This window comes from Globicephala melas, chromosome 14 (genome assembly GCF_963455315.2).
Source record: "Globicephala melas chromosome 14, mGloMel1.2, whole genome shotgun sequence".
Classification (NCBI taxonomy): Eukaryota; Metazoa; Chordata; class Mammalia; order Artiodactyla; family Delphinidae; genus Globicephala; species Globicephala melas.
Genome location: NC_083327.1, coordinates 14,866,874 through 14,880,892, shown reverse-complemented (window position 1 = coordinate 14,880,892; position 14,019 = coordinate 14,866,874). Strand labels below are relative to the sequence as shown.

The following is a 14,019-nucleotide window of genomic DNA, read 5'->3' as shown; positions in this document are numbered from 1 at the left end:
TTAACCACTGTGCCCCAAGCGAAGTCCACAGATTTCTTATCCTTACCAAAACTAGCATGAAATTGGAATTCTGAGTCTGAGGCCCAACAGGCAGAGCCAATCTTGAAGGTTTCAGATTTGAAGGTTTGAAGACTAGCCGGGCAAATGGTTGAGACTGCCCAGGAGAGAATGGGGAGAGGAAGAAGAGTGCTGATGGGAGAAGCCTGGCCACCTGTACACTAATGAGCAAAGGAGAGAGAGACATTGAGGGAGACAAGGTGGGGTCAGGGCAAGGGGGAGGACCCACAGAGTGAAACATGGGCTTAACCACAAACAGTGATACAGCACATCTATCCATGATGCATCCCCGGAAAGATTTAGTCTTCGGTTCATATTTATGGCCATGGAAGCTGTTTACTGAACACTTGACAGGCTTCAGGGCAAAATTCCATTTTAAAAAGATCATCGTGTATCTGAATACTCTACGTTGAACTGCTTTTCTGGTGCTTTGGCTCCATCTAGATAGATGATAGTACACAAGTATGCATTTCCTGATCGCTATTTTCGTTGTTGGCAAATGCTTTGAATCACTAGTAAAATTAAAAAAAAAATTTTAAATAGTAATAATATTATTAAATTGCAGTAAACTATTCACCAAATTACTGCCCTTATAGCTTCCTCTGATGACTCCTACTTTATCAACATGGTAATTTTATTTAAACATATTTTCCACAGTGTAAAAATCTCAAGACCATTTAAGACCTTATCCCTCTTCTTCAGATTGACGTTGGTAAACAGAGTGCTGGTAAATTTGGTGGTAATAATAAGTTTATAAGAAAAAAAATCCTTCTGTATAGTCCTTTCTAACATGAAAGAGTGAGAAAAGCAAAATTCCTTTACTTGATAATTAGGAAAGTTTCCTTTTACGCGATGATTAATGTAAACCCTATAAAACCCTCTCAAACTTTTAGAATATGATTACCTTAAAAATATATGTCTGTATGCACAATTTCTGAGTTCTTATCCTACGAATAGAGACTGCACAGAAAGGATGGAACAATGGTATGGAAATTTACCATACTCTCCAATTGGACTCTTTATTGCAGACTTATTGCTTCCATGTGTTAAAAAAAAAAAATTCAAACCTTTAAGCCAACCCCAATCCCTAAAATTTTTGGCACTCTTATTAAGCACTGAATCCAGAAAGGAAAAAAAACAACAACAAACATTTTTTGTATTATTATCCCAAGCTTATCAGAGTCAAGATTTAGTTCATCATTATGGGAATGTATTAGAAATTAAAAATAAAGATTGGTTTCTACAAGGCTTAAAGAAAGTACACTGATTAAAGCTACTAAAATGCCAGGAATTATTTGGTCTTAATATTCATAAATAATGCTTATTTTGAATACTTCATTGGAGAATTATAATATAAATTAATTTGGGCAAAATATTTAAATGGATGAGGTTAACATATTCTCTTTTGCACAGTAAAATTTTTGTTTTTTTTTTTTAAGCTATGGTTACATAAAGCTGAGGAATACAAACATCACATCAAACTAAGTCATATAATTTTCCAAAACAACGAAATCTTTGCTCAAACTCCACAGTGAGGTCAATGAATTAGCTAAACTCTGTTGTCTCTGCACTTTTCCACAAATCAAGTTCTTCTCCAAGTTTCGGTATGTGTCAAAGGAGAGAAGGAAAAAGTTCCCTCACCCCAAAGTGAGAACAGATGGGAATGTAAAATTAGATGGGAAGAGACAAGTGAAGCTTTGGATGACTGACCAAGAAATCTTCCCCAGAGGAGAGCCAGATATAACAGACCTCACTCAGCTTGTTCCACCTCCCAGTTTGCTTCCAAATTAATCCAATAGGAATGCAAAGCAGTTCTCAGATTCAGTGGATTGGTTTTGATTTTTCTAAGCATTTTATATAAATTTTATGAAGAAGCTATTGATCAATATAAGTTTACAATGTTATGTGTAATTAATATAGTCTCCTAATCACTTTTGTGATTTTCACTTACTTCAAACTGAGACTAACAATAAATATTTTTTGAAATAATAAAATAAATGGTTTATGAAAAAGAGGCAACGGGCATGAAAATACTTGTGTACACTGAACTCCTTTTATGATAGAAGAGCCATCTGCTATAAATTGAAAAGTTATATAAATAAAATATGAACATATTTTATATTCATTCTTCTCGTATTTTATCTGTCTAACTAAAAATAATAAATAGTAAAGCCAGCAATACTTCCCATAGCTAGCAAAAAAAAAAGTTCCTTTACTTGATATTTATTTTATAGAGCATGATATAATTTTTCTATCTAAAAATATCAATTATAAACTTAAAGAAATACTGTCTAAAATGCTGTATTCTCTTCAGGATTTTTAATATGGGAAATAATTTAAAATTTGAGCAAAACAGAAAATGGTACTCTCAGTTTTTAATGTATTAAAACAGTAGTTTTATTGTTAATAATCATTCTCTTAAAATATTGTAATATTAAGAGCAATTTTGTAAGATTAGCCATGAGCTTTCAAAGAGCTATCAAATACCTTCCACAAAACGATGGTTTTGGAGCAGATTGTTTTTGCGTGTGCTTACTTTCACATAAAATTTACATTTGTTGATACAATGAGAGTAACTCAGCATTTTAATCCATAGTGCTCAAACGTATAGATCATTCTCACCCCTAATTTCAAACTTCTTTAGGACAATGAAAAGTTCTCTATGTACCATTTCCCTGCCCTTCCAGAAAATTGCTTTCAAAATCTTAACCCTGCTTTATCTTCTTCAACGTTACAAAGTATACACAACCAAAAAGAAATACAGAAACATGAACCGTTCCAAGTGGTGAAAGCAGCTGCACCTCACACTTAAGTGATTTCAGTTTAAAGAAGCCCAGGCACTTGGATAATTTGATACAGGCCTTCCGTAAAGAAGGTGCTCAATACAGTATGCTGCATTTATTGGAATATGTGCATGAAACAATTACTGAAAAGTAGATTGCATTATTCAGATTACCCTATATTGTATGCAAACATTATTACCAAAAAAGCAAACAAACAAACCAAAAACACAAAACAAAAAACACAAACAAGGTGTCTAGCTTTTTTTTTCCTTCCTTGTCAATACATAAAAGCCACACAGGCAAACATTTGGAAATCCAATGTTGATTATATTTTGTTAAAATTCATTTTCCACACTTTCCATTTGTACAAGTAAAATCTGAATTAAGCAAAATCAACTGTGAGCGTTTTGTAATTCTTCCTCATATTAATAAATCTAAATTCTAATTCCTCAAAATATCAAACTAAGACCTCTCTACAAATTTTACATTATTTCCTTAATTTATTTTGTGGTTAGTTGGTTGAAAGATTTAAACATGGAAAACAGAGAACATCTTATAATGAATCCAACTTCTATCTTCCTCATGGGGTGGGGGTAACTTTGAATAAAGAATGCATATGTACATACTCAACATTTACTCAAGACTCCTGTCCTAGTCCCAAATCTTCCACTTAATTTTAAAATCAGGTCAATCACAAGCACTTTGAATGAGAAACACTCATCTGTTAAAGGAATCCAGTTGGTTTGGGTCAGGATTTCTCAGACCTCAGACACCCAGGATCAGTGGGCATATTTTGGGAGTCTGAGTATTATAAGGTGTGGTCTTTGTTTTGGTGTCTTCATATTATGAAAAAAAATATGACCATATTCTGTATAATCTCTTTCACAACCTTAACCACTGATTACTATCATATAATTTCAGGATCTGCTTTTGATACAGTGTTTATGATCTTGATGGTGTAAGCTTTTTATTGTGACTATATTTAACTCATGATATGATGTTCCTCAAACTGGAATTCACAAATGTATTCTTGGAGCCCGAGAGACAATTTTCCTTTGACACGAATCCACATATTATTCAAGACCAGTAGACACTAGGCTAGATGATCTTTCTAATTCTTTTCCAAGCCAAAAAATATGTTACATTCTATGCAGCTTATAGTAATCAATGGAATTCAAATTTTAAAAGCACGTCTAGAGAAAGTGGACTTTAGTTATAATTTCTAATTCCATGTTTATTTACTTTCCTTTTACATTTAAATGCAAGTGAAAGTTTTGAGGTAACAATAAGATGACATTCAGTGGGCAAAATGAAACAAAGCTGTCAGATAAAGTTCCATTAGCAACAGCCAGATGGGTTTAGTGGACCACATATTAACTAGGAATCAGAAAATCCCAGTTTCTCTTTACAGTTTGCCTTTGACTTGAAATACCATCTTGGTGTTAGTGATTCATTCTTGCAAGCCCCCCCTTCTTTTTTCTTTACAGGGATACTACATTAGGCTACTCAATGAATAAAATGCACGGTAAATACCAGGTACTCATGTTACACAATGATAAGCAATATGTTTCAAATTGTAGTCTCTATAAGAAGGAAGACAACAAATCTACAACACTCAAGTATTTTCTTAATTTTGTTAGTGAAAAATGTATACCACATGTAAAAACAACAGCATAATTTTTTATCATAATTATGAATTCTTTTGATCTAGTTTTTAAAATATTTATGTTTAAATTTGATTCATCTAATTTTAAAATATTTATAACATTGTCAGTTCATACTTAAAGATATTTTATTGGTAGAAATCATTAGTGCTCATATATCATAATTTTATATCAAGTTTTTAACCATATACTCTTAAAGAAATTTTCAATTTATATGTATCTTAACAATAAAACCATCTTACCACCAGTAAAGAGAAGTAAAATGTTTGCTAGCTGCAAAGATACTCTGAATTTAAAATGCATACAAACTTTCCATTTAAAATATAGTTATTTAATTTTTAATTTAAAAAGTTAGGAAAAATGAAACATTTAAGTCATCTTATTCCCATCTATGATATAAATGTGAATGAAAGTTTTAAGTAAAAATCCTCCATAAAGAGGTTTGTAGAATTTTTTCCTGATATGCAGCATCTTAACTGAACCCTTTTTTAAAAGAAATGTTTTTAAACCATTCCTAAAGTGTCGCCAATAGCATATGATTAATCAGATTAATGAATTAAATTATTGATTGTGAAATTTGTTACTGAATTTAAATTATTGACTTTTGACAGATTCATTTTTTCTAAGGTGAAGGCTGTTTAAATCAATTTTATAAATCAAACGTTTCATGATAAGATTCATCATGATAAGTTTTATTAAAAGAGAAATATCCCATTCAAATTTAAGAGTTTTCTTTTCCTCTTATCCTAGCAAACATAACTGACATTAGTTTACTAAGATTATTTCAAACTTCCTTCTTCCTATTAAGGAATTTTCAGCTTTTAAGATTTCTTTTCTAGAAGATGTAATTAGACCATTATCTAAAGGACAGTGAATTGGAGTCAGACGGGAAAATGTACTTTTCTAAACAGTGCATGCTTTTATATATTGTGATAAGTAATTTTGTTCTTGGAATAGACACATGCAAATGCACAAACGCATAGACACATGCAAATGCACAAACGCTCACATCAGTGCCAAAAAGTTACTCTACCTGAACCGTCGAGCTGATCTCAGAGGCAAAGCCGCCCGTCAAGGGAGCCTCGTGACTAACTAGCAGCCGCCCTGTTTTGATCACAGACTGAAAGAGAAAAGGAAAGTCTGATGTTGAAGAGAATACATATTTTCAAGTATATGATGGTAGTTTTGATTAAGTAATAAAAATAAATTATTTAAATCCAATAAATAATTAAAAATTAGCAATTCAATTTTATGCCAAATAAGCTGTAACTCCCTTTCAGCTGGACTGTTCTTTGATTTTTGCAGTTAAAAAAGTTTTCAGTAGCTAATCCTAGTGCAAAAGAAAAATGAGATTTGTAATTCTATGTATGTCATTAAAAATGCCTTCTATTATATTTTTGTGTTATAAACTGAATGTATTTCACATTTTTGTATCTGAATATCATTTTTTTCCTCATATAGCTCTAAGAATGAAAGTGCCTTTTTGTTCCTTTGGGAGTATATTTGCATATAAATAAATAGTCTTAGGACATTTTTTGTGTGGAGAAGGAAAACACAAAAATAGAGTGTAAAAACTGTAGCAAAGGAAAAGCTCAAGCCACTAGACATTCAAGGAAACCGAGCATGAAGAAATCACCGGGAAAGTAAAAGGGTTACAACTCTTCGTTCAAGTGTATTAAAATATGGTTAACGACCACAACTCCATTTTAAACTAGAAAATGTCACAGAAAATAAGGATGTATTCTCGACACTGGCTTGGTGTGGTTGTTCCCACTGTGCATGACACACTCTGTACAATAATAAATCAAAAAGTATAGCTATGATATCATAGCAGGATGCCAGTGTGGAGGAAGGAAAAAATATTAAAACCAACAGCAAGTTACTGCTTAAAATATGTTACCCAGTTACCATATTATTACAAAGGAGAAGTCATAATTTCTCCTCTACATTTCTAATAATTTTGTATCACCTTCTTTAAATTCTACATTACTCTTTTAGGAACATGAAATAAAAATCTTCCAAACAGAAAACTTACAGGCAGACCTGGTTTTATTGCCCTTCACTTTACTGTGCTTTGCACATAACTGCAGTTTTTACAAACTGAACCCTGCATTGTAAGATGATGGTTAGCACTTTTTTTTAGCAATAAAGTATTTTTTAAATTAAGATATGTACATTTTTTTAGACATAATGCTATTACACAGACCACAGTATAGTATAAGCATAACTTTCATATGCACTCGGAAGCCAAAAAATTTGTGTGACTCACTTTATTGCAATATTCACTTTATTTTGGAGGTCTGGAACCGAACCCTCAATATTTCCAAGGTATGCCTGTATATAAATTAAAATATTGCTTTCATTCTAGGCAATTAGGGTTTAGAATTTCAAAAGTGTGTAGCAGTTTCAGCCAACAGATGTTAAACTCCAAGATATGGCCAGTAGCCATGACAAAAATAAGTTACCGTATCTACTAAGTGAATAGTGACTTAACAATATGAAATTTTATGAACACCTTAATGAATGCCATCCCTGCCAATGAAATATGAACCTTGGAATATGTTGGTATTTGAATTTATGACTGTGGTTAATTATGCCAATGTGAAAGTCACAAATTAAATTTCAGTGCACCTGGTTAGAAATATAAAGAGACAAAAATATTCTACAATCATGAAAAAAACAAATGTATTCTCAAAGTATTCCCTAAAAAGATGTCCTGACTTTAAGGATTGCCGATTAAAGAAACAGATTTGACAATCAGAACTTTCTTATAGCTCTGAATCCCAGAACTCTGCCAACATAAGAGCATCTAGGAATGATACAGCCAAAATCCATCCCAGCTAGATGGTACAACCCAGCTAGAAGGGCGAAATGAGAAACAGCTATAAAAATGCTGCTGTTCCCCTCAAACCCCACACAACAGAGTTGGTGCTTTTTCTCTGAACTGAGGCCAATCCAAGATCAAATGACAACCCAATAAGCAACCAAGGCAAATGTTCCAGGCTTCCTCTAGCCTGCAGAATGTAGTGGGGAAACGAAGCACAGATGTACCCAGGACAAAAGCTACCAACCCCTGGAGTCCATGCAACACGATGTGTAAGCAGATAAAATCTGTCAGCAGGAGAAAAGCTAAATAAACCAAGATACAGCAATACAGCAGAGTATTATACAGCCATGAAAAAGATTGAGGCCATGGAACAGTGCCCATGACAAGTTAATTAGTAAAATAAGCAAATTGCAGAATAATATGATCTCATTTTTGTGAAAAACAGACACCAGTAAACATAGCTATATATATTGAGCCAACATGTGTAAATAGTCTGGAAGGATTCATTCCAAACTATTAAAACTTGTTTCTCCTGAAGATTGACAGTGAAGGAATTGTAGGGAAAGAACTTTTGGTTTTGTTTTACTTTAAATGAAAAGTATTTTTATATTACTGAAAATATTCTCAATAAGTCTAAAATAAATAAAAATAAAGGGAAAGCCCTTTTAAATTAATGCTGAAGGTAACAAATACATGTGACATTGCAGTCATAATCTCAAAAAACGTAATTTTTTTGTTATCTTAGGACTAGCTTCAGATACAAGGGAACCCTGAGGTCCCAAACCCCAGCAGCAAAGAGGCACAGTGAAAACATAGGGAATCAGCCACCCCCCCACGCCAGGCTCTGTATGATACCTGTATGTCGAGATCATATCCAGCTCATCTCTTGACCTTCAAGCTGTTGGACCCCAGACAAAATGGGAAATCAGCTATTGGTATCAAAGAAGGGCAAGTTCTTCAACAGCTCTGCAAGTGTGTTAGGTAAACATGCGAGTTCTTGGATCAGGAACTGTATGCTGACAGTTCTGGAAGGAATTCTGGAAATTTCTAAAATACCAAGAGCTGAAGGGCAGACACAAGATGAGAAGTAATAATGCTATGAGGCTCTTGAAACTGTCAAAGCAAGCAAACCAGTGAGAGAGAGAGGGGACAGCAACACAAGAAGTCACAGAAATAACGATCAAAATCATAAACAACTGCTTGTCACAGGAGCTGCTGTGTGTTAGGCTCTGAGCTGAGTATTTTACTTTACTTCATTGAATTGTGAAAGCACCTAAATTTCATTTCTGCTTCTTAAAATCATCTAGTACCTGAAAAGTATTAAAATATATAAAATGAAATTACAGCAAAATTCTGAAAAATGCCTATAGACATAACACTGACAGTTTCAAAGAATTAGCATACATCATGAAAGGCTGAGACTATAATAGAATCCCATGATTTTGTAAGGTATAATACAAATTCAACTTGGTATGTGCTTTTTATCATTCACAATTTCAGTTTACTACAATTTCTGAAGATAGCTTCTTTTCTATTTTGGAAATTGTTCATATTAACACTTTGTTAAGATTATGATAATGAGATCGTTGCAAATATACACAGTTGAAGAGAGTGTTACTCTTTCCATGCTCTGTGATTCAACTAGACATTCTGATTAATCTATGTCTTTTGTCAACTTTAACAGGCATTTCATTTTCATACATTTAGGCACAATGACATCCAACTGCTGGGAAATTTTTCTAGCCAAATTTAGCATTTTGACCTACTTAGAGAGTAAAAATATGGTGCCTTTCAATGGAGATAGCCATTAACCTTTTAAAAATAAATCACTATAGATATAAACGCTAATAAGGATTGAAAATTCCTTTTCTTTAGAAAAAAAGTGATATATCAAGTTTCAAGTTTTCTTCTGAGATAAATGTAATTCACCACTTGAAAAAAAATTTTAAGAGTTTAAACAACTTTTCAGTATGAAAGCTAAACCTATCACAGCCAGGAAAGATCACATAAGGCTGGATTTTCCAGTATCTGCCTCTTCAACTTCTTGCCACTAAGATCTGCTCCAGGATTCTGGACTTACCCAGAGGGAGTAGCGGTGAGTTAGAGCAGCTAATGGCACCAGGGAAAGCTGAACCAGTTCAAGATGAGGACCCATCTCTGTGTCCCCTACCATGAAACAGAACAGCTTTGTTCCCTACAAGGCCTTGAGAAATTTGTCAAGAAAACTTAAAAAACAATTCTGAAAGGCAAGGAGTGAAACAGCCTACGGCTGTTAAGTTGGTGAGCACTGGTCTGCCCTGGATTTCTCCCAGAGATTCTCACTTTCTCACTCTTTCTGTCATCCCCTCCCCAAGGGCATCAGCAACATCGGATTCAAGAGGAGGCATCAAATCTTAATGCTGAACACACGATGACATTGCCAACAACCAACAGGTTGCGACACCCCCATTCTGATGGAAACTTTAAGATACCTTGTTCCTGCTCTGGCCACTTCATGACTTTTCCCCTTAGTCCATCTTCTGCCCAGACATCATTACTAATGGCCATAACGTCAAGTTATCCATGAGGGATACCTAAGCCCAATGCTCAGACCGTGGTAGCCACTCAAGAAAAGTTAACTAGATAAAGATCTATTAAAATAATTTAACTATATTAAACACGCCCTTCTTTAATGTCCTGAAGCTACTGCTTTCTTAGCAAAGTCCTTTTTTTTAATTGAAGTATAGTTGCTATACAACGTTGTGTCAGTTTCAGGTGTACAGCAGAGTGGTCCAGTTATACATACATATATTCAGTTATATATACGTATGTGTGTGTGTGTGTATATATATAAATTCTTTTTCAGATTCTTTTCCCTTAGATGTTATTAAAAACCACTGTGCAAAATCCATTTTTAACACAGTGCAAAAGCGTACTTCAGCGCATCCCAGAACAATGTAAATATGAAATAACAGACTCCAAATTGAGGACATTTTAATGGGGCTTTAGCAATAAGATATCTGTGGTAATAGCAGAGTTGCTAAGTTAAACTCCATCAAAACGATTGCACAGATTTTGGCTGCCCAAACGTGGGACACATGTTTTAGTGAATGTAGCCTCTAAAGATTTTAACACAATCCAACCAGGAAAACTGTTAAGCTGTCATTCCAGGAGAAAATGATACAGAAAGGCAGACCATTAAGCTGGCACATGCCTGAAAGTGCAGCACATTCAAAAAGCAGAAGTGTAGTTTTTATCTCTTACTTAAAACCTATGGCAAGATTTTCTTCCTACAAAGTAATTCAACCTGACCAACACCAAGTTCAGTGGCCTATTCTGATGGCTGATAAGATAAAGTAGGAAAGGCAACACTTTGGATAGGCAATTTACAGCCCGTTTAACATTTTCTATCTGAATAAAAGCTAATGAAAAGCAAAAGAAACATCAAAGCTGGCCTTTACCAGTTCCTTTTGAAATCAAATCTGCTTATAAATACATATGAACGGAAGTAATAGTAAAGTCGTACACCTTTGTTTCATCAATCAAGAGCATGTTCATAACAATTATATAATGTAGAAGCATTAAGGACATGATTTTAATTAGCCTCAAATATTTCTGCAGATAAATTAAGTTTCTGAAATGTTCTCTTGTTTAGTAGCCAAATGCATTTGACACGTTAGCTAGAAAAACTTCACAATTAATCACAAGCTAACAATGTGTTAGAATATGCCTAGCAACTATGATTAGTCAGCATGAGCATCACACACAATCAGATCACTGGCTGATACTCCTCTGGAGAAATACCAACGCTAAAAGAGAAAGAAGAGTCATGAACCCCACAGATGGTTCGGGAAAGTCCATTTTGGCAAGGCTTTTAGTGATGGGGTACAAAGAGTTTGGTATCATAGGAAATTGGTGTAAATGGAGAAAGAGTAAATCCTCAGAGCTTTCTCACCCACGTGGAAAAAGTAGGTAAGGGAGCAAGCAGAACATAAAGAGAACTGAATAAAGTCAACAGAAGAAGAACGAGCAAATCACTCTAACAAAGGCATGAAGTGTTTGGGAAAATTTCAGACATCCTCCCTGGTTCTCTCTTGCCTGAATTATTGGTATAATCAGAGCTGACGAGCCTAGGAAAAACCGCTTTTGCAAAAACTAAAAGCAGACATCTTTCTGAAAGCTACTTCAAAACATGTCAGACAGGGGCTTCCCTGGTGGCGCAGTGGTTGAGAGTCCGCCTGCCTATGCAGGTGACACGGGTTCGTGCCCCGGTCCGGGAAGATCCCACATGCCGCGGAGCGGCTGGGCCCATGAGCCATGGCCACTGAGCCTGCGCGTCCGGAGCCGGTGCTCCGCAAAAGGAGGGGCCACAGCAGTGGGAGGCCCGCGTACCGCAAAAAAAAAAAAAAAAAAAAAAAAAATGTCAGACAAACGTGCTTCTGTCAATCAACCTTACCTTCCCAGTTTGTCTCTTCACAGTCCCTGCAGGCTCCAGTCATGTCAGGCTACTCCCTACTCCACGACTGTGACCCAAGCTTACCTGCCTCTGACTTCCTTCCCCAAATTCTGGAGGTTAACCGTAACCCTCACCCCCTCAAGACCCATCTTACACAACTCCTCCCTCCCTGGTCTCCCCAGCTTGGTAGGTTTTCCCTTATTTTAAACCCTATGTTACCCTTTTCCTTCTTTTTCTTATCATATTATATACCTCCTAGCAATCACTTCCTAATAGAATCTGAGGTGGCTGACAAGGCAAGGATATTCTTTGAGTCCTAAAACCAGGGTTCAAAGGCAAGAATCAGGCACATGGTCAAGGCAGCACTCACTGCTATACCTCTTAGGAACACGAGCAATTTACCTTGTAGAAGAGCCCTGAGTACATCTGTCCCATTAGCCCTTCCAACCACACTCAAAACCACATATTCAAAGATGGGGACTCCGTTATCCATATTTGTGTCTACCACAGAACATAGCATATGACAAATATGCATTAAATTGAGCAAATTATGCTCATTTTATTATTTGGGGACACATGCATACATTATTAAACTTAAAAGTTTGAAAAAGTACCTAAGCATCTTTTTGTTTCTTTGTTTGGGGGAGTACTCTTTTTTATGGAGGGTGTGTATCTCTATCGCTATACTGTTTCCTCCAGCAAACTCTAAATCATTCAAGAGCACAAAATTCAGAAAGTATCGAGTATTCTATTCCTAACCATAATACCTAATATATGGTTATAAATGTGGACGCTTAATAAATGTTCTTAATATTGATTTTTGTAAAAAGCATATAGACAGGGCTTCCCTGGTGGCGCAGTAGTTGAGAGTCCGCCTGCCGATGCAGGGCACGCAGGTTCGTGCCCTGGTCCGGGAAGATCCCACATGCCGCAGAGCGGCTGGGCCCGTGAGCCATGGCCGCTGGGCCTGCGCGTCCGGAGCCTGTGCTCCGCAACGGGAGAGGCCAGAACAGTGAGAGGCCCGCGTACCGCTTAAAAAAAAAAAAAAAGCATCTAGACACAGTGATTTAAATGAATCACTAACAAGCTTCCAATTTTCTGATGGCTTGAAGCTGTCAGGAGGGACCAATCATGCTATAAAAAGGGAGTCCTAAAAACTAAGCTCTAATCATCATTCTAGTTCTAACAGAGGACTACCCTGGGCCAGCTCTTTCCATCTATTTTTCCTACTCTAGATTGATTTTAGAATAAGAAGTTAGCAGTACTAAACACGTTTCTGTTTTTATGTAGATCTTTTGTAAATGCATGACTGTAATAAACAGAACATTTCCTTTCCTTGGTACTGAACATAAATTTCCTTTCCTTTTGACACGAGTTCATGTTACCATGGTAATAAAGGTATTGTACTGGTAGATGTTTATTAGATATGTAGTGAAACATGGGAAAATATGTCAATAAATATGTCTTAAAAGTTTTTTTCATTTTCCGCATTAGCTTAAACATCATGCGAAGCATAACCACCTACAGGAATCAACATTATTTTTGTGTGTGCCAAAGCAAATTCTCAGAGACTGAGGCAGCCATTTCCCAACTTGTTTTCTGATCTTCATTTTTATCACTGCCCTATCATTTCTCAGCAGGACTCAAAATATTTCCATAAACTTGTCTCCACTTCAACTCTTATCCATTTCTTTTTATGAAAAGGAGAAATTATAACATGTCATTTGGATATTAATATTATTGACTTCCATGTTGTAGAATTTTATAAAATTGTTGACAAGGACAATTAAAAAGCCAAGCTGTACTTTTGACAATCAGGGTGTTGTATCTCCTACAGCTTCTATTCTTAAAACCATCCTGAGCTCTTCCAGGCTGCTTCTCTGAAGTTTGCAACAGCAGGAAACATTCAGAAGTACCACGTAATTTAACCTTACTATAAATATGCTTATATTTCTATAATAAATGAGAAAGTGGTAGTACAATTGCTATACACACTACTTGGCAAATCCAGAACTTGACCTAGTAGTAAAGACCCCTGGCAGGGCCATTTCACTACATTGATTATTTATTAATTTAGGCAGCTTACCTTCATTCAAGTACTATTCTTTTGTTACCATGATACTGTATATATATTGCATGTTGTGGGAAGAGGCTGATAATTCACAGATGACTCATGTACCTAGTTTAGCACCTAGTTTAGCACCTAAACTCATGTACCTAGTTTAGCACCTAGGTTATGATTATGGGCTGAAT

General features: G+C 35.4%; 1 protein-coding gene across 9 annotated transcripts in view; it reads right to left on the bottom strand.

Moving 5' to 3' along the window:
• Positions 1 to 14,019, bottom strand: part of BCKDHB (branched chain keto acid dehydrogenase E1 subunit beta) — a 729,304-nt gene that overhangs the window by 547,346 nt on the left and 167,939 nt on the right. For all 9 annotated transcript variants that reach the window (XR_009558664.2, XR_009558665.1, XM_060283289.1 and 6 more), the window contains one exon: positions 5,538 to 5,624. Coding sequence is in view for 7 of the 9 variants with exons in the window: in XM_060283289.1 (XP_060139272.1) it covers positions 5,538 to 5,624 (87 nt within the window). In the remaining 2 variants the exon portion in view is untranslated. The remainder of the gene's footprint in view (positions 1 to 5,537; positions 5,625 to 14,019) is intronic.